This window comes from Mustela nigripes, chromosome 16 (genome assembly GCF_022355385.1).
Source record: "Mustela nigripes isolate SB6536 chromosome 16, MUSNIG.SB6536, whole genome shotgun sequence".
Lineage (NCBI taxonomy): Eukaryota > Metazoa > Chordata > Mammalia > Carnivora > Mustelidae > Mustela > Mustela nigripes.
In genome coordinates, this window is record NC_081572.1 from 11,113,273 (window position 1) to 11,133,459 (window position 20,187).

General features: G+C 45.3%; 1 protein-coding gene across 2 annotated transcripts in view; it reads left to right on the plus strand.

The window, feature by feature from the left end:
* Nucleotides 1-16,774: 16,774 nt before the first annotated feature.
* The window catches only part of FAM20A (FAM20A golgi associated secretory pathway pseudokinase), a 47,615-nt gene continuing 44,202 nt past the window's right edge, over nucleotides 16,775-20,187 (plus strand). For both annotated transcript variants that reach the window (XM_059378995.1, XM_059378996.1), the window contains exon 1: nucleotides 16,775-17,176. In XM_059378995.1, coding sequence (XP_059234978.1) covers nucleotides 16,785-17,176 — 392 coding nt within the window. In that variant the 5' untranslated portion in view covers nucleotides 16,775-16,784. The remainder of the gene's footprint in view (nucleotides 17,177-20,187) is intronic.

Here is a 20,187-nt window from a genome sequence, read left to right on the forward strand (position 1 = left end):
AAATTTAATTTCCCAGGAGGGTTTTTTTTTTTTTCCTTCCTATTTTAATTTCTGTTCTAGACTTGTAAACTGTTCCCAGTTCTGGATGTTCCAGATCGCCTTGTCTTCTCTCCTCAGTCCATCACTTTTAACCCATTTCTTCCTTCTATCTACCCTCCACGTTTAGTCCTCAGTAAGTTCCGGAGATGACCAAACCTCCTGCTTCTCTAAGATCCATTTTAAGCTTTCGTGTTTCTTTTGTCAGCATCTCAAAATATCCACTAGCTTTTGTCATCCTTCCCTCCACCCTCTGATTATGTCCTTCTCTTCTTCTAAAAAGTGAACCTGTTACCTCTATCCTCCATAGCATCTGGGACATCACTTGTTTTCCATTTCTTCCATGATTTCTATTTCCTTTTCCCCACTGACTCTCTCCCACCCGCCTACCCACAAACCCGGATCTTCGTGTTGTGGAATACCTCTCACTCTTCACTGTGTTTGCTGCCCATCGCTGGCTGCCTTGCCTTCTCACCTGCCTTCCACCCACCATCAAACACCTGGCATCATTGTACATGTTCTACCCGTATGTTCACGTCACTTGTTTCCTCCATTTACTCCATGACTTTCTGCTTCCAACCCAAGCATCCAACAGAAGGCGTTGCTCCTAAAGTTCACCAACAATTTCCGCGTGTCACATTCTTCAGTCTCTGTTCACTCATTCTTCTTGACGTCATCACTACATTTGACACCATTGACCATTTTCTGTCCCCTCTTTTTATGTTAAGAGGGCTACCTGACCAACACCACCAGTCTTAGGTCCATGTTCATCCTCTCAAAACTGTGATTGAGGCCTGGGTCTTGATAGACTCTGTGGCAAGCACTTGTGGTTGCCATTCTCACTTGCTATCCCACTAACAGGGAGCTCAGTCCAATCATGGCAAACTGTTCCCATTTAACAGTGATTGGTGGAGGGTTGGGCATGTGGCCTGTTTCTCAACAGTGACAATGGAAAGACCTCTGAGGTGTTCTGGGAAATCTCGTATTTCCTATAAAAGAGTCATGTAAGGAGAAAATCATTTCTTCCTGGCCATCCCTTCTTTCTTGGGATATTGCCACATAAGACCAAGAACCATTGAGCAACATCACCTTGCCTCCATGACAGCAGGTCAGGAGAAGAGTATAGAAGCCAAGACTCTACCCTGATATCAAGGGACTGCCAAGCCAATCCAACAAATACCCAGACGCCTGAATAACAATGGATCTAGGTGTATGTGAACAACTATTGGCTATATTTGCATTTTTTGCAGCCAGATACATCATTTGGAGCATTTGAAGAATTTGAAGCATTCCTTCAGAACTCTACCTCAGGCACACTCACAGAACAAATTGTGAAGTCTTTGCTGACCTCGTTAAAATCCTTATCTCCAAATGTCTCTCCCACTCCCAGAATCTCCTAACTCTAGATGTTTCCATTTGGGTTTCAGATAAGCAGCTTAATGCAACATGTTGAAATCCAAACTCATCATCTTTCCCCTAAAATCAGCCAGCCTTTTGTAATCTTTCTAAAGATTAAAAACCCCTTTGAACACATCATCAGAAGACTATGAGTTTTAACTTAGAGCTCCCAGGGAAGAGTGAGGCATTAGGAAAAGGAAAGACAGAACTTGAGATTTAGGTCTTAAGGGGGCTCATGGCTGTCTAGCTATCCTATCTACTTTGCAAGGGTGTATAGGTATTAAAACAACATGGATGAAACAAAGGACATATAACAGGAAGTGGCCAGAGATAAAGCCAAAATGAGAGCAGTCATCAGACCATGAGATCTGCCTTCCTAAAGTGTTTGGCCTTTGTGTGTAAACAGCATAAGATTTTAAGCTGTGGAACAATGAGATCAGATTTACATTTTGCAAAAACAACTTCTGCAATAGCATGAAGAATGGATCAGAAGATTCAAGATGGAGACGAATAAAGCAATACAGAAGTCCTCTAGCCAAAAAATAATGAGGTCCTAAACCAAGATCCTGGCAATGACAATGGGGAAAAAAGGACCTATTTGAAAAATAACCGGGAAAGCTTTCACAAGACTATGAGACAGATTGAATATGGAAAGTCATTGTGACGATGATGTGATCTTGAATATGGAAGCCATACGCTAGGATTCCAGGGTAGAATGATAGAAGGATCCTGGGTTTCTGGACAGGGAGCCGCCATTCCACCACTGGACTGAGAATATCCAAATTCATTGTACATTTAAACCATTGTTATTTGACCTTTCTGTTTTATGCCCCCAGCTATAACTTATTATAAATATATAGGTAATCCCTGGCATGGGTGAGAATAACAAGCTTTATCAGAAGAAATCTTCTAGAAAGGGTCTATAGCATAGAGAGAGAGGAGGAACAAGCAGAGATTTCTGGGAACCTCACTGCAAAGGGCAGAGAAAGACAAATCAGCTAATGAGACTTGAAGGGAAGAGAAAGTTTAAAGTTAAAAGAATGTGTCAAACATAGAGATGTGCCCACTCAGGTCTCCCATCAAGAAAGGACTCACTGCCTAGCTATATGGCTAGTTGACAGCCTCCAGCTGTTGGCTCCATCTCAGCTTCTAAAGCCATTAACTGAGTGAGGCAACGGTAGCCAAAACCACTTCCTGCCAGTGACTGAGCAATGCATGGCCCAAAATCCCCACCAACACAGAACTCCCTTAACAAGCACTTTTGGCTACAGAATTCCTCACCCAACTAGTAGAGACTGTCAGATCCGCATTGCAGTCAGATGGCTCCCTCTGGGTAGTAAATCTTTTGCACACCTATCTCTGCATTTCTGCATCAAAGAGAACCCAACTGGTACAAAGGATATTAAGAGGCTACATGAGTTAATGTGCATTATTTGATTTGGCTGTATGAGCATTAAATCATCCAATTTCAAAGTGAAGATGGAGGAAGTTAGGGATTTCTCAACTAACTGATGCCACCAAATACAAGTATTTGTACTCAGAGCAATTCACTTTCCAAATAATGTGCTCAGTCCTCCCTGGGTTTTGTTTTGTTTTGCTTTGTTTTTTTCTTTTTTTTTTTAATCACTTTTAGTCCAGAATATAACCATATTCCATCAACAATCCCTCCAAAATATCACTCATTTCTATTGTCTTACTCTCCTCTTCAATTTTATCTTGCAATCAAATATTACATAGGAGACAATGAACAAGAATGAATAAATCATAGGTAAAGTGATTCCTTTTAAATCCCTTGTGTACGTGATTAACTGATTATTTTCCCAACTCAGCTATATTATTGCATAAACCACAATCATTCAACACATAACTCTGTATGGCAAAAGCTTTATTTAATAAGATGAACTTATGGGGCACTTGGATGGCTCAATTGGTTGAGCATCCAACTCAATCTTAGCTCAGGTCTTGACCTCAGAGTTGTGAGTTCAAGCCCCACATTGGGTTCCATGCTAGGTGTGGAGCCTACTTGAAAAAAAAAATTTTTAAGTAATAATAAGATGAACTTATAAGGCAAATATTAAACGTGTTCCCAGAGTTTAATGGCCAAAAGTATTGCCAATAGGATTAACTGAAAAGATTCTTGTTTCTGAGAATCAAAACATTTATTTCACAAATACAGAGGCTCATTTTCCCATTCTTCCTTTTGCGTCAATCACCACTTAACCCAAATTAATCTTCCCAAAAAGCACATAGATCTGCCAATATACTGGCCTTTCCTTCTTACAAGGAAACAACAGACCAGATAAAAATCTGCTTTCTCCAGTTCTGGAAAGTAACTATTATTGGTATATTACTGCAACTCTCTGAGGTCCTCTTTCAGAGGTCAGCAAGCTACTACCCATGAAGTAAATCTGGCCCACATCTTGGTTTTGTAAATAAAGTTTTATTGGAATGTTCCAATGAATGCAGCATGTGCCTTCGTTTATGTGTTATCAGTGACTGCTTCCCTACTACCATGATAGAGCTGCATCATAGCATCAGAAACCATTTGGCTTACAAAGCCTAAAATATTTACTATCTGGCCTTTAACAGAAAAACGATTCGTTTTTCTTAGAATCTAGTATCCTACCATTTTTTTGTCTCATCGCTCCCAAGAAAGCAAGATGGGTCACCAGCAGCTCTACTGGAGTCAAGAAAATTCAGCCAAGTTTCTCATTCTTGTCGCATCTGCTCAAACCAGCACAGTCTGACCCGGAAATACGGTCCCAATGTGAGCTGCCAGTGTTTTCACTGGTAGGCGAAGGACACAGGTTCATTATGTTGGATTAAGTGAACTTCCTTGAGTGGGTCATCCAAGATCTGTGCCTTACTGCGTTTCTCCAAAATACCTACCTTCATGTTAACTCTTTGTACATAAAACAAAAATATTTCAATAATGAAAAAAAAAAGTGATCCGTTCTTACATTTTGGATACTCACACATTCATTATTATTCATTCATAATATGTTACTGACATCGCAACATGTTAATGTCACTACTGTCAATGACTTTAAGGGTTACAGTAAAGGCTCTCCTTTTCTTTACAGTAAGAGATGACTATTATTTTTCATTAACCTGAATTTTAAAAAGTAATCTCCTACCCAGGAGACACTTCGAATCTTGAGTTCAGCCCTTGTTTTCAACCTTTTTTTAGGCTAGCTTTAAACTTGTATGCTTAATATTAAAAAAAAATAAAATTGTTTTTAAAAGGTGAGTTTTTCAAAAGAGGCTGGAAACAAAACATCTACAACTTGAAGAGAAATAAAAGGGCAAATTCCGCCCAAACTCGCTTGTTTTCCTTGCTTCCTTTTTGGAAAGATTGCCTCTGTCAGTAAAAGAAGATGAGAGCTTTTTTTAAAATGCCTTTTGACGTCACAGATCTTCCTATTTTAATGGAGCAACATCTTCCTAGGAATTCGTCAATGAATCAGAGCATGAGAACAAGGAGGAAAAAGAGGAAGGGGAGGTCTGCACTGAAATAGAACAATGCGTGGAGACTCCAGACTCGGTCTGTGGCTAGAGAAGGTGAATGCCACACAGACCACAGGTTTGCTCAATTCAGATGCCCAGAAGGGGAGGTGAGGATTTCAGCTAGGAACTCTTTAGCTTTGCCCCGAGCATTAATGCACAAAGGTCTCCTGTGATGAATTTGCCCCTCCGCCAAGGCTTATTTTCTCTGACTGTTCCCTTCACTAAGTGGGTATAGCTGTTTGGGAGTTCGTGAACTATGGGTTCACCCATATATTGAAGATGATGAAATCAGGACTTCTCCGTGTATTTCTTTACTTTTCCTATGCCAAGTGCTCTTTCACTTTCTTTTTATTTCAAAAGTAATATAAAGATCTTTGCATCAATGTCATAAAAGTACTGGTAAGCAAAAAGAGGAGGGGGAGGGAGAGGAGGAGGAGAAGAAATAGAAAAGAAAATTCAGATCATTCATAAACCCTACCACCCAAAGAAACCACTATAAAATGTTATATATTCATGCAGAGACGTAATGGGTTGAATGCTGCTGGTTCTCCAACCCTCCAAAAGATAAATCTGCCCAGAGCCTGTGAAAGTGACCTTCTGTTAAAAGGTTCTTCACCAGTCATCCCGGATTATCTGGTAGGCTCTAACGCCAAAGCCGATTGTTCCTATAAGAGAGGAAAACCATAGACAAAGGAGAAGAGCACGTGAAGGCAGAGGCAAAGAGCAGTGAGATACCACCACAGACCAAGGAATACTGTAACCTCCAGAAGCTGGAAGACACAAGGAAGCCTTTTCTAGAGCCTTGGAGGGAAGCCTTTTCTAGAGCCTTGGAGGGAACATAGCCTTTTATTTCAGCTATCTGGTATCCAGAATTGTGGGAATAAAGTTCTGATATTTTAAGCTACCAAGCATGTGGCAATTTGTTATAGCTGCCCCAGGAAACTAAAACAGTACATCTGTTCAGTAAATATTTACTAAACAACTATGAGCCAGATATCATACCAAAGAGTTGACAAATGAGATACCAAGCCTTTCCAAGATTTTTTATGAATACATGGAAATATACGGATAAATATTTTAATAGGCCACAATATAAAAGTCATTATTAATGCACTTTTAACCTAATAGTATAAACATCTTTCATGATTATAAATGAATATATAGAATATATATAGATATTCACATATGAATATCTATATATCTTATAGATGAACCACTATTTTACTCAAGCCATCCTCAGTATTTGGAGACTGGACTGCTTTCCCTTTTTTTTTTTTTTTTTTTCCTATACTGGAATAATCATTCTTTAACTAAATACTTGAACACATTTTTAATTATCCCCCTTAAATTTTAAAAAATGGAATTCAGAGGTCAAAATCTGCCAGTTTTTGTGTCTCGGTTCCAAACTGACCCTTCTTTCCCCTGCTTTGTGACCCTGGAGCTGGATCCTGCAAAACTTTCTCTGCTGTGGATTGGCACATGATAGGCTTCGTCAGTGGAAGGCACTGGGCAAGACAGTAGTGGCAGGAAGACACTCCCTTTTTGGGTGCCAGTCCTCAATTTTTTAATGCAGCAAGGGAGACCCAGCTCCTACCACAATCTCGGGACACACACACACACCACCAGCAGTGGTTTCTAAGCAGTTCCAGCATGGCCTCGGGCACTTTCTCTTCATCCCATGGGCATGTCTATGCATCAATATGGCCTGCCATATGAAAGTTTCTTCACCACCCATGGCCAGTGGTGGTGAAGTTTTCCAGTGGTAAACACATGGTCTTCGAAGAGATTTATTTATTTATAAAAGATTTTATTTATTTATTTGAAAGAGAGAGAGTACACAAGCAGGGCGAAGGGGGAGAGGCAGAGGGAAAAGCAGACTCCCCACTGAGCTGGGAGTCCGATGCAGGGCTGGGATTATGACCTAAGCCGAAGGCAGATGGTTAATGGACTGAGCCATCCAGACACCCCCTTCAAAGAGATTTAAATCTGTACCTTAGGTTGTAGATGGGAGCAGCCTCCTAGTCCTTTCTTAGCCTAGATGTCATGGCTCCTGCACAGGCTACTTCTGGAACCTTTAAAGGCATCTCACCATTTTTGCTAGTTAACAGCTTCTTTGGATTAAATCTCTCTGTTTAAATAACCTGCGCACTTTCAATCTCCCACCTGACTCTGACCCAACTGAGACAAAGTCTAGGCGCCTTTACATGACCAAATTAACTTCCAGAACAATTGCTCCGATTTACAATCCCTTCCCCAAGCCCTAACTGACTCTAATATTTCCATTCACTTTCACCAAAGAAAATACGATAGGAAAGTAAGTGTCCCTCCTCAGTTGTTTTCATTTGCATTGCTCTGATTACTAGTAAGGTAGAGGAAACACCATGTGAGTATATGTTGCGTTGGAAGGAGTCATATCAGAGTAACAATGTTTACCTTCCGGGGGAGGGAATAAGAGAAGAGGGAGAAGGAAGGGGGACTTTCCCCTATTGCTCTAAAACCTTGCACATTGTCCACATATTTTACAAAGGAAAAGCATTCATACATTATTTATGTGCATATATATGTATATATATATATCTATATATATATATAGATATAATGAAACTAAGGTGCTTTGAGCCCTCCCTCTGACTACACAGGACCTCAGCTAGTCAGAGTTGATGCCTTCTTTAACACAGCTGAGCAACCAACTTTGATGAGGACTTATCTATCTGTAAGCACAGGTCCCAGTCCTGGCCACAGATTCATCTCATTAAGGTTGCACCTAGAACACCAAAAAATGAAAAAAAAAAAAAAAAAAAAAAGAGTGCTCAGCACATGTGTCCAGCCATGACCGCTATAGTTCCTGTATCTTCAAAGATAAGAGAACCGTGTCTTTCTATGCCCTGTCTCATTTTGAGAGCATGTGTAAAACCATGAGCTGGACCCTCAGTTCCAATTTTTAGTTCATAGAAGTTGGGAAGAAAGAGAGGTAGGTGCAAAGACCATAGGGTCCATTTGCCTTTTCCTTACCATCAGGGGAACGCGGTAGAAGCTTGTGACACGTGGGACTTGGACCCAGAGAGAAAACCGCATGACCAGGTCAGCACAGAGATGGGCTATCGTCATCCACCTGCTTCCAAAGTAATTAATCATCTTTTCCACTTTACATCTTTGCTTCCACATTTTTTTTTTTAAAGCATGAAGAGAGTTGAGATAATGCAATGGTACTTCTCACAATTGACAAATTTATCCTTCTTTGTCTGACAGGACTACAATAGTACAATATTGTGCTACAAATATTTGAAATGCTCCTTTGAGGAAGGGAGCCATCCTTAATGACCCAGTCAGCCAGCAACCCTCTGTTGGGCTGAATTGTGCAGGAGGCATCTAGGAGAATGACAGCCAGCAAGAACAGCCCTACCGATGGAAAGACTAGGGTGGATAGAATAAAGAGCAGAGGATGGGCATAATGGGCTTGAGTTTGCAGGGTGTGAGATGGATGGGAAGAAAGGGAGAATATGAGACCACAAACTGTGGTCTTTGTGAAGAGAGATACGTGCATTCGGGATGTTTAGAAAGATACGCTAACCATCATGGAGCTCAGTAACCAGATTCTCACTGCTCCACTCCCTCGAAAGTTATTGAGTTAAGACCAGTGTTAATTTTCAAAGCCTTTTGGAGTCATTTCTACTTGTTTTAGCTGTATTGATGGTCTGAGACTAAACTTGGAGCCAGAACAAGATATTTATGTGGGTTTCATTGGTTTCGTGTTTGTCTCACCCAATGGATGTGAATTCATGGCGTGGATTAGGAGTGGATTAGACAAAATTAAAATACTTTAAGACATGATTGTCTAAAAATCACTCCCCCCCCCCACAAAATCCCAACACCCTGCCTTCTGAAAATAGTTGTGTTGTAAAAACTGAAACAGAGAACACGCAGCTGTTATTGTTCAGTCGGGTGGATGAAACTCACAGAGCAGACACAAGGGTGCCGCCTAGAAGAATAACCTCATCTGAAGGCAGCTACACACATGAGGGTACAGACTTCTTCCAATTCAAGATACACACACAGCTCATTTAAGTCAAGACTGTGCTTCTACATATTCTTTGACCTCTATCATGTATCTCCCTTGAAAAGAAAACAGTGCAAATTTCTTGACTGCTGACCTTTATTAACGTGCCTAACCTCAATATCAAAGCCCAACAGTTTAGCTCATGGGTCTCTTTAAGAAGATAGACTGACCCAGGCAGGATAGGAAGCCACAAGGCACATCACGTTTTTAATGAGATATTCTAAGTATACAGAGAAGTAGAAGGAACAAGACGACTAGGATCCATGTACCTGCCCCCCAACTTTGTCAAATTTTAAGTTTGTAAAATAGCCTTCAGCTCTTTTTTCTGAGACATAAATCATTATGGATACTCTCAAAGCCTCACATATAACCGGCAATAATCCCACCCCCCACTTCAATCCCATATATAACCAGTAACCACGAAGCTGAATTTTGTGTTCATTATTCTCATGCATGTTTTTAATCATTTTATGTATATATTTATCCATAAGTAATATCAAGAAGTACTCTACCAGTTTCGAAGCTTATCTAAATAGTATCCTACTGTTGCAGTTACACACACAGATACACTGTAGACACACATATGTATATCATATGAAGGTATCCATATCCTTTTACAACTTTAAGGTGTGTCCCTGCACAGAAAATATAGTTATAGTTCCTTCCTGTGAACTGCTGTTTCCCATTGTATAAGCATACCACAACTTACTTACATATTCCTGTGGATAGACCATTAACTATTTTGCCATCCATTCTCTGTTATCATAAGTCAGACTGTGGGGAAAATTCTTTTGAATAAATGCATACAAGCTTTTTTTAATTTAATTTTATTTTTAATACAGAGTTAGAAGAATAAAATGACCAATAAAGTTGAACTTTTTCTAGGAAGAGAGGGGTGGGGTTATGGACATTGGGGAATGTATGTGCTATGGTGAGTGCTGTGAAGTGTGTAAACCTGGCAATTCACAGACATATACCCTGGAGCTAATAATATATTATACATTAATAAAAAAAATAAAAAATTAAATTTAAAAAAAGTTGACCTTTTTCAAAAGTGTAACTCTGAATTTTAACACAGGTACACATTGATGGGACCGCCATCACAACAGGGACACAGAACTGTTCCATCACTGGAAGTGATACCTTCAGGCTTTTCCTTTGTAGTCGCAACAAAGTTGCTATTCTATTTACTCAGATTTTTATAATTTCTGTTATTCTTTCTTCACTCTTGATGCTCTAAGTTTCCCTCTGGTAGTATTTGCCATCCATCTGAAAAAGTTGCTTTTCGTGTTTCTGTTGGAACAGGTCTGCTGGCAATGGATTCTCTCAGTTTTCATTGACATTTCATCATCGTTCCTGGAGGAAATTAATTCTGGAAAGAGATTTTGAAATTTTCTAACTTAAAATATTCATCGCACATGTGAGGAAAATGAAGCCCAGAGACAGTAAATACTTTGCCCTTATGTCATTGATCCAGGACCAAAATCTAAGCTTGATTCTCAGTTCAGTGTTTCCTGCACAATGTGCCGGCTCGCTATTTGATTTATATTTGGTTTATAGTGAGAATATTTGGTTTATTATTTGGTTTATAGTGAGAATAGGTTGTGGGGGGAAAAAAAGCTTGATTAGTATATGCTTAATACAAGAAAACCTGGTAAAATCATCATTTTTTAGAACTGAATGGGGCCTCAGAGATCATTCATTTCTGTGTTTCATGTTTCAGATGAGAAAACTGAGGCCAGAGAAGGTAATTCAGTATCCCAAAGGAAATGTACTAATAAGCAAAGAAATGACACTTATAGTAAGATCACGCCACGTATCCATCATTTGGTACGGGGGTTGCTTCTTTTGTTTTCTCCGGCAGCAGTAGCTGAGCTAGTTCGTCTTGGACCAAACACACTCTCTCCAGGAGCTCCCTCACAACCTCATGACCCAGGTTGGATGGTCATGTGGAATGACCTCTATGATGTCCTGTTCTCATTAGCACTATCCTCTCAACCGATGATTCCCCAACTTCAGCGTCTATCAGAATTGGACCTCAGGGTACACAGAAAAGTATAAGCTGTTAAGAATCAGCTTGTCGAAATTTTACATTCCTGGGCCCTCTTCCCAAGATTCTGATTCCCCAGATCTAGCATGTGACCCTAGAATTTGCATTTTTGTAAAACCCCCCCCTCCCCCACCCAGGTGATTCTGATGCATAGGCTGCACTGGGAGAAATGTCTGGTCTACCTTGAAACATTATGTCTTGGTCATGTAAAGAAAGTTCTGTTCTTTCGAGCTCAAAGAGACTGGGTATGACACCAAATCATTTCTTATTCTCACTGCATTCAGGATCCGCCATTCCCAGTACTCGAGCGGCTGTCCTCCTCTCTCAGGGACAGCTGGGACAGCTAGAAGTTAGCAGCAGCACAGCCCTCACACATCTGTATGGTAACAATAACTCTTGGAGACACAGACAGCGGCAGTCAGCATAGTTTATTTCATGTCTCTTACCTCTTGTCCTTTCACTAGGTCTGTTAAGATTCCTAAAACTTAACTATTCCAATTAAATGTAACAGCCAACATTGATCTAGGGCCAGATTTTATAAGTCCAGATTTTTACTTTAAATACACTTCACAATCATCCCCCCCACACACACATAAACACACCTAGACCCACACACACAAACAGCACTGATCCCATAGGAATGGATTCATTCTCAGCTGGTTGCCATGCTAGGCACGAGGTCCCATAGAAGCAGGAAAAAGAAGAAAGCGTGTTGGCCCTGTCCTCAGAATTACAATCCGGCCTGGAAAACCAACCACACAAACAAGAAACAACTAGTTGTGTGTTCAGCAGCATGCAGACATGTGCAAGATAAAAACAGAGTGTAACCTTCACAGATTGAGGAACTCTTGTGTTTAAATATTGACTCTGTTGTCCTTGTGATTTAATTCCTGGAAGTAACGAGCTTGATATTTAGCTAGACTGAAAGGAAACACAAGTGCCTTTTCCATTTGCTCCCTTAATGCCGCAAAGGCACAGATTCCCTCATCAGGCCAGTGTACAGCCTCAGACTTTTTCTCAATTGTCTTGTAGGTACGGACAGATCTCTTTCCTCTAATAATCATAAAAGGTGTTTGAAGGCAGGAACCATGTTTTATTTTATTGTCACCCATCATGAAGCCCCTCCCATGCCCCAGGTTCTAGGTGATACCCGACAGTTGCAGAGACAGCCTGAGTGAGGTCCCTGACCTCAAAGATTTCCCTGCATTCATTGAGCTCAAACTTCTCCCATAAGTGATAGGCCCAGTCCTCGGAGCTTCGGGCCAAGAGATAAGGAAGCCCCTCTCTGTGCTCGAGTGAGGAAGGCAGACACGGGTACTGCGTCAGTGTCTAGGGTTGCTGTTACAAAGGACCACAAACTGGGGGCTTAAAAAACAGAAGTGTAGGGGCACTTGGGTGGCTCAGTGGGTTAAAGCCTCTGCCTTCAGCTCAGGTCATGATCCTGGCGTCCGGCTCTCTGCTCAGCAAGGAGCACGCTTGCCTTCCTCTCTCTCTGCCTGCCTCTCTGCCTACTTGTGATCTCTGTCTGTCAAATAAATAAATAAAAATCTTAAAAAAAAAAAAAAAAAAAAAAGAAGAAGAAGAAGAAGAAGTGCATTGTCTCCTGGTTCTGGAGGCCACAAGTCTGAGATCAAGATGTTGATGGGGATAATCTCTACCAAGGACTATGTAAGAAAACAAGCTGCTTACCTCTTACCTAGTTTCTAGTGGTTTGCTGGCTCTCTCCAGTGTTCCTTGGCGTGTAGAAGCATGACTCTGACCTCTGTCCTCATCTTCTCATGGAGAACCCCTGGCGTGCCTAGCTCCATGTCCAAATTTCCCTTCTTTGCAGGGATACCAGTTATATTAGTTTAAGGGTCCGTTCCAATCTGGTATGACCTCATCTTAACTAATTATATCTACAATGACCCTATTTCCACATAAGATCACATTCTGAGGTATTAAGGGTTAGGAGTTCACCATATAAATTGACAGCATGGGGTGGGAGAGTGTCCTTCAACCTCTAATGCATACAAACAGCTAAATGTGACCTGGTCAATGCTTTAATAGGAGTGAATGAAAGAGCTATGGGGGTCCCTGAAAGCACACGGTACTGAGCTTAACAGGCATGAGGAAAACCATCAGAGAAATTGGGACACGTGGCCATAGCTTGGGCAGACATCAGACATTCTCCAGGTGGGGAAATGCCAAAGAACTTTTGAATAAAGGCATGTCTACTAGCGTATGAAGCACTGGGGGAAATGCAGAAAGTATTATGGGGTGAAACCGGAAAGACGTAGGAGAGCTGAGAGATGAAGCAGGAAGGGGAGGCAGAAGCCAAACCATGAAGAACCACGTCACAGTGAGTAGCCTAACCCAGACGCGATGAGAAGCCGTGCGGGCTTTCCAACAGGACATCGTGGTTGTACCCGCGTGCTAGAAAGCTCACTCTGGCAAACGTTTTGATTCTATCCTCACACAGGTGGGCACTGCGATGGGGCCATATTGGAATCTGGGCGACCAGTTAGGAACCTATTTGTGAGAGTCTGAGCAGCAAATGAGGAGACTCTGACGGCACTGAAGTCCCGTGGGAACGGAAAGGTGGGGATGGGTTTACGAGGGGAGGCTTGACGCAGCATGTCAGGCTCTGGTCAACAGTGGTTGGGGATAACTAGGATGTGGATTGAAGGGATGTAGATGAGGAAGCCAGGGGCCAAGATGAGGAGAGTCAGAGCAGGAGCAGAAGGGCAAGACCCATTTCTGAGAGACGGAAGAGGACACTGAGGCCACCCGCAACCGACTGGCCAATTCTGCCCCTAGGATTTCCCCTCTCCTGCCCCAACCTCATTTACACTTAACATCTGACTTCCACGTGCAGTTTTGCCCTTGACCTTGATAGAGCAGAGGAAAAGTGCTTAAGATAATCCCTAATCAAGTTAGAAATACTGTTTCCTGAGCTGAGGCCAGACAACAGAGTCTAGGAAGGGAGCGTAACCCCATGAGTAGCGGAGGACTAGAGTCGTGGGATGGGGATGGCTTCCTACCCACGTCCTTTGCCAGCCCAGAAGAATGCACACCAGCTTGCCACAGAGCCAGTGCAGCTGTGATCCTGGTCAGTGCCTGACTTCTTCATCCTCGGGCCATGATGCCTAATTAGACCATCAGGAGTTGCAAAGTTTCTCAGAAACTGGGAAGCAGTTGAAATTTGATTCCAGATAAAACAAAGGGGATCATGCAACAAGATGGACAAAGGCCCACCACCATTCCTGATGTAGGAAAGAACATTCGGGTTCAAAGCCAATGGCCAAGAAAGGATTCTGGAGAAATCTTTGGTGCAAAAAGGTGTTGTATTAAAGCAGAGGGCAGGACCTGTAGGCAGAAGGAGCTGCACTGGGGTCACAAGGAGTGGCGCATTATATACTTTCAAATTGGGAGGGGGTCTGGGGTAGTGTAAGTCTCTAAGGAATTTTGGAAGCAAGGTTTGCAGGACCTTGAGGGGGCTAGCTATTGTTGCAAAAAGGTCATTCATTACCATCTAATAAAACCTTAGTCGTGATGTATATCAGTCTGTCCTATGCTTGGGGAATGATTGCCAACATGTATCTTGCGGGGTTTAGAAACTTCTAAAGGAAATTTGATATGTTAAAGTACATTTACAGGATCCTGGGAGCCAGGCTAAGATTGCCTTTTGCCCTTAGCAAAGTATTAACTTCGAGGCAGTTGAGTCCCTAGAGGAAGGTCACTCTGCCTGTTTCAAGAACTTGTCAACAGGCTGTAGGTAGTGAGGAAATTTAATAATTTTTCTTCCGCCTTTGTTCCCCACATCAATACCCAGGAGAGGAAAGTAGGTGGCAAGAGTATCGATGTGGGGTTTCTCACTTGGACTGAGTTTTTAGGCCATGATATGCTCCTGAAAGAGATCCCTGTCCAATATCTTCCTTTCTCACGATTTATCAATCTTGTCCCATTCATAAATAGTATCTAACTTAACCCAGTGTGCTACAGGAACCGAGAAGTCATAATACTTCTAGCATACACATATCACATACTTATGCACCACGTGCTCAGGGGTGTTCCAAGCACTCAATAACCCTACTGGGTCAGTCCTATTATTTCACTCAGTTACAGATGAGGGTATGGCAAACATTAAAGACTCTTCCCCTGAACCACAGGGGAAGGAACTCTGCTCTGAACCTACAAGCCAAAGTGTGTCTGAGAATTCCTGACTCCATCCAAAGGAAGGAGGCGGTTAAAGAGTAGGATTGGCCTACATGGGAAGCTTCACTCTCTGGGCAAGCGGCTAGTGGCAAACATGAGTTTTCCGGAACATTCAGCTCAGTGGGGCTCCCTCCCCCAACTGACTTGCACTTCAATTCCTCCCCACTCCGCCCTCCCCCATTAAAGAGAGGAGCCAGGAGTCCAGGCCTGGCCTGCCCCCTCCCCCTCCCTCTTCCTCAAAAGGGAAATGAGGTGGGGGAGTATAAATTACTTCTCAAACTATCAGGGGAAAGTCTAACATGTGCTGTCCAGTGATTCATTTGGGTGGACTACTTTCACACCAAGCTAAATGCAAAAGTTCAGAGTGGGGTCATCGGGAGGCCCCTCCCTCCTTGAGTGCCGGAGAAATTTCCTCTTTGTAAAGAGCAGGCACAGTTGGAATCAAACTCCTTCCAAACAGGAAATCACCAAGATTCTAGGTAAAATCGGTGCCTTATTTTTAAAGGACAAACTTTTTTATTCTTTAAGTGGGTGTTTCCCGAGTGCCTACTAGGTGCCAGGCACGGGACACGTAGGTGTTGTAGACCTAGTGTGTGCCCAGGGTTGGGGGGGCGGTGATAGGAAGAGGAAACAGACAACACACACACGCACATACATATGTGACAAATCTTACTAAAGAAACACTTTCGGGGAATTGTCTTTTTTCTAAAAAAAGAAAATGAAAAAAAAAAAAAGGTTGCGCGCGCACACACACACACACACACAACCTGCGTCCCCGAAAGTGCCGAGACTGAGCCCAGAGCAGGGAAAGTGGGAGGCCTGGGGCGAGGGGGATGGGCGCGAGGTGCCGGCTGGGTGTCAAGGTGCCAGGGCAGAGCCGGCAGCGGCCCCGGGAGTTGGCTGGCGAGCTTGCGCCAGAGGCAGGTGCCAGCTGCGAGTGGGCGGAGGGGCGGGCGCGGGGCCAGGCGGGGGAGGCCCGGCGTCACCTCTGCCTCGAGGACTCGGGCGCGCAGACGAGCTCGCCCCGAGCAGCCGGGGGCACGGGCGTCCCCGCCATCCGCGGAAGGAGCCGCGGGAACGGTCGCCGCAGCCGCCCAGCGACAGCATCCTCTGGAGAGACGCCCCAGGCTCCGCAGCCGCCTTCCTCCGCCGGGAGGCGAGCGCCGCCGCCTGCTCCCCGAGCTCCCGCTCGCCGCCGCCCCCGGCCCCGCCGCCCGTGCGCCCGCGGGGGGCAGCAAACACCCGCGCCCCCCAGCCCTTCCCTGCAGCGGGCTCCCGGGCGGGCGGCGCGGGGAGAGAAGGTGCCAGAGACAGGGGCCCAGAGGCACCATCCTCTGGTCTCCACTCCGCGCGGAGCAGGGACGCCCGCCAGCCCCGCGAGCCCGCACGCCGCGGGTCCCCAAGTTCAGGGGCGACATCCCTCCAAGGAGGAGGGGCGATCCTCCGCGGTGAACACGCCGGCCCCGTCGACCCCGGCCGGCCCTCGGCGCCCAGCGCCCGCCCGGGTCCCCGGAGACGCCCGCGCGCCCCGGCGGGGCCATGCCCGGGCTGCGCCGGGACCGCCTGCTGACCCTGCTGCTGCTGGGCGCGCTGCTCTCCGCCGACCTCTACTTCCACCTCTGGCCCCAGGTGCGGCGCCAGCTGCGGCCCCGGGAGGACCCGCGGGGCTGCCCGTGCGCCCGGCGCGCCTCGTCCCCGGCCCCGGACTCCGCCGCCGCCTCCCCGAACCCCCGCGCGGCCGCGCGCAACTTTTCCCGAGCCGGGCCCGGCGCTGAGCGGCGCGGCGGCCGCGGCTCCAAGCTGCAGGCCCTCTTCGCCCACCCGCTGTACCGCGTCCCAGAGGAGCCGCCGCCCCTCGGGCCCGAGGACTCGCTCCTGGCCAGCCAGGAGGCGCTGCGGTACTACCGGAGGAAGGTGGCCCGCTGGAACAGGTGAGGACCCCGGGCGCCGGGCGCCCCCCGCGCGCGCTGCCCCGCCTCGCCGCCCCCGCCCGGAGCTCCCGCTGGGCGCCCGGCGCTGCTCGTGTTCCCCGCCCGGACCCCACCAGCTGTTGGCGGACGGCACAGTCCAGCCCGAGTGCATCTCAGGGGGAGAAAGTTTCAGTGCAGCCCCACAGCGGAGAAATGCTCTCAGCCTCTTTCCTCCAGCTCCCTGTTCACCCCTTAGCCCCGCTGCACTGTCCGGGGCCGTTGTCCCCCTCTTTCTCCTTGTCCTGATGTTGGGAAGCCGCTGCTGGACTCGGGTGTTCCGGAAAAGGTTCCCAAAGAGAGCAACTCCAGAGCTGGTTCGAATTCCGCACTCCGCTTTGGACCCGGGTGCCTTCCAGAAAGCAATGCTACTCCCTGAACACCCAGCTCTTTCTTTTAACTTACTCCTCTGCCCGGGTCAGAGATTGCAAGAGGTCAGCTGGGGCGGAAAGTTCCCTGACCTGGTCACCGACCTATTCTTTTTAAAACCCGGCTTGTCCCTCTGGCCGGTGCTCTAACTTGAAGGTGGTTTTAGCATTGGGGTAATTTGGGCTGACACGGATCTGAGGCTTGATACTTTCACAGAGGAGGTAGAAAGCTACCTGGAAATTTCTAAAAATCCAAAGCAAAATGTAGCTGGAGGTTGGGGGGTGGGGAGCCCAAACCTATTTAGGACTCACTTAAGAAGACGTAAAAGGGCAGGAAGGGGGTAGTTTGGAGTGGGAAGAATAGTCAATACTGAGACCGGGGTTAATGACAGAGATCTTCACATGAACTAGAACTGTTTCGAAGTACAGACTTGTCTAAATATCACTGGCATCCAGAGTTCATTTGGAACCACACCCATTACTTTTCTTACTACAAGAGATTTCAAAATGAGATGTCATCAGAGGGTTTTATAGTCCCTGCGGAGAATGGATCGACCATAAATCTCAGTGGCCGCCCAGGGCTAGCCCAGTTTAACTGTTTGCTCGTTATTCTGTAGCGCTAAGGTCCGCTGGGGCTTGAGGGAGGGAAGGACTTTCAGAAAGCAAAAGGAGATGAAATGGGGAGCCCTTGGCTGAAATCGCTGTGGTGAATTTTGCAGCTCCGTGGCTGATGACTTTAGATTAGAAAAAAGGTGGTTCTCCATTTCATTGCTAATTGGGTATAATAAAAAGGCAATTTGAGAGTGTTTCTCAGACACTGTCCTGTTCAACATTACCTTGATTTCATCAGTAATGTGGGCGTCGGGATCAATGGACTAGGAAATTGTGCCCTTAGAAAATCGTCTACCTATCTGCGGAAGGTTCCAGAATGAGGGGACTGTGGGCGAAGTCGTTTGCTTTCATAATCAGCATTCATGTATTCTCGTTTCTGTGGCCCTGCACTTCCTTATGTTCCTCCGGATCTTGAAGGAAAGTCCAGGAGAATATTTTTGGCAGAAACACAAAAATCTTTCTCACCGACATTTCCCACCGTCGATGTTTGAGCTTGACTTCTACGCCATCGTGTGTCATAAAAACACATTTCCTGGACAGAAATGATTTTGGTCATTTAACAGAGGGGTCGACCCATGGGGGCTGCTGACCTTGCTGTCTTCGGAGCTAACAGGGTAGTTTCGCATGGTTGGTTGAAATGCGACAGCTGGGATATTTCTTTTCCTCTTCCTTTTCCTACCTCCAGACCTCAAGCGAGGTTTGTGGGCTGAAGCAGGAGAGGAAGCTGCATTCTCGAGGGTTGAAACTTGACCTAGAATTGCAAAGAACACCTGCCTTCACCAGACCTGTATGGCAAACGGGAGGATTCTAATAAGCCTATGCCCTATTACGTGCATCAAGGTTAAGAACAAACGTGGAGGACTCAGTGGCCAGTGTGAACTTGAAGCACACCTAGAGTTCTGTTGTCAGAGAGAGTAACTCATTACCTGAAGCCAGAGAGTGGGCTAATGACTAGATAGCAAGTGGAAGTTTCAATGAAGCCCGCACCCATGCTGCTGTGTGCTTCTCTGACTACCCCAGGACAAGGAAGGCTCCAGAGTTCTGTGCAAGCAAATATTTAGACAGCAAAGGAAGAAACAGCGAATGACCTTACTAGTTGTGTCTCTCTTGCACGGACAAGCCTTCCTTGTTTACAGCCGCAACCCAGCCAGTATTTAAAAACTAGAGAGTTATAGACCTATACGGATGCCACCGTGCCAATAATTACCTACCATTAACTGCTATCCAAAATAATTGTAGCAGCAAGCCATCTGCCACACCAGGAGGGTTTCAGGCAGCGAGAGAAGCCAAATCAGCATTCTTCACCCCTTGCCCAGAAGCGACCGTTACTCTGAGTAATATATGTTTTTCTTAACCGCCACGCCAATAAGGCATGGTGTGAAGTTGGAAGGTATCTTTCTAACAACGTGAGCTCATTACCAACAGAAGGTAGGGAATGACCTGGTTGTTGTTTGTTTTTTGTTTTTTGGTTTTTGTTTTTTTTTTTTTTTCCTCCCAGCACATTCCTTTTTGATTTTGGTGGAAGGTGGAGCTTAGACATCATTTTGAATGTTTCAGGCTTTCCATCAGTCTTTGTTAATTGCATGTCAAGATAAGGTGAAGTTCAAATGCAAAAGATAGGCTGTGTGTCCCGTAGAGTCTCCCGGGCTGACATTCAGGGTGTTCTGCAGACTTCCCCTACCCACTGTTCCGCCCTCCCGTCCTCTCCTTCCTCCCTCAAAAACGGAACTAAGTGTGGCACAATCCAAGCTAAACATGCAACCAGGGAAAAAAGTGTTTCTGCCGAGTCGTTGGTCGCTGATCACAACGAGGGAGGCAACTCCAGGCTCTCTCAGGCACGATGACCCCTTGGGCACCTGTCTTGAGTAGCGAAAAGCCAAGACTGATCGAGGAGCGAGGGGAGTGTAGTCTGCAGGACTTCAGGCCGGGCACCAACCAGCCAGATGAGGCCGGAAGGCAGGGCTTACCTGGGGCACAGGTAACCGCTCACCTTGT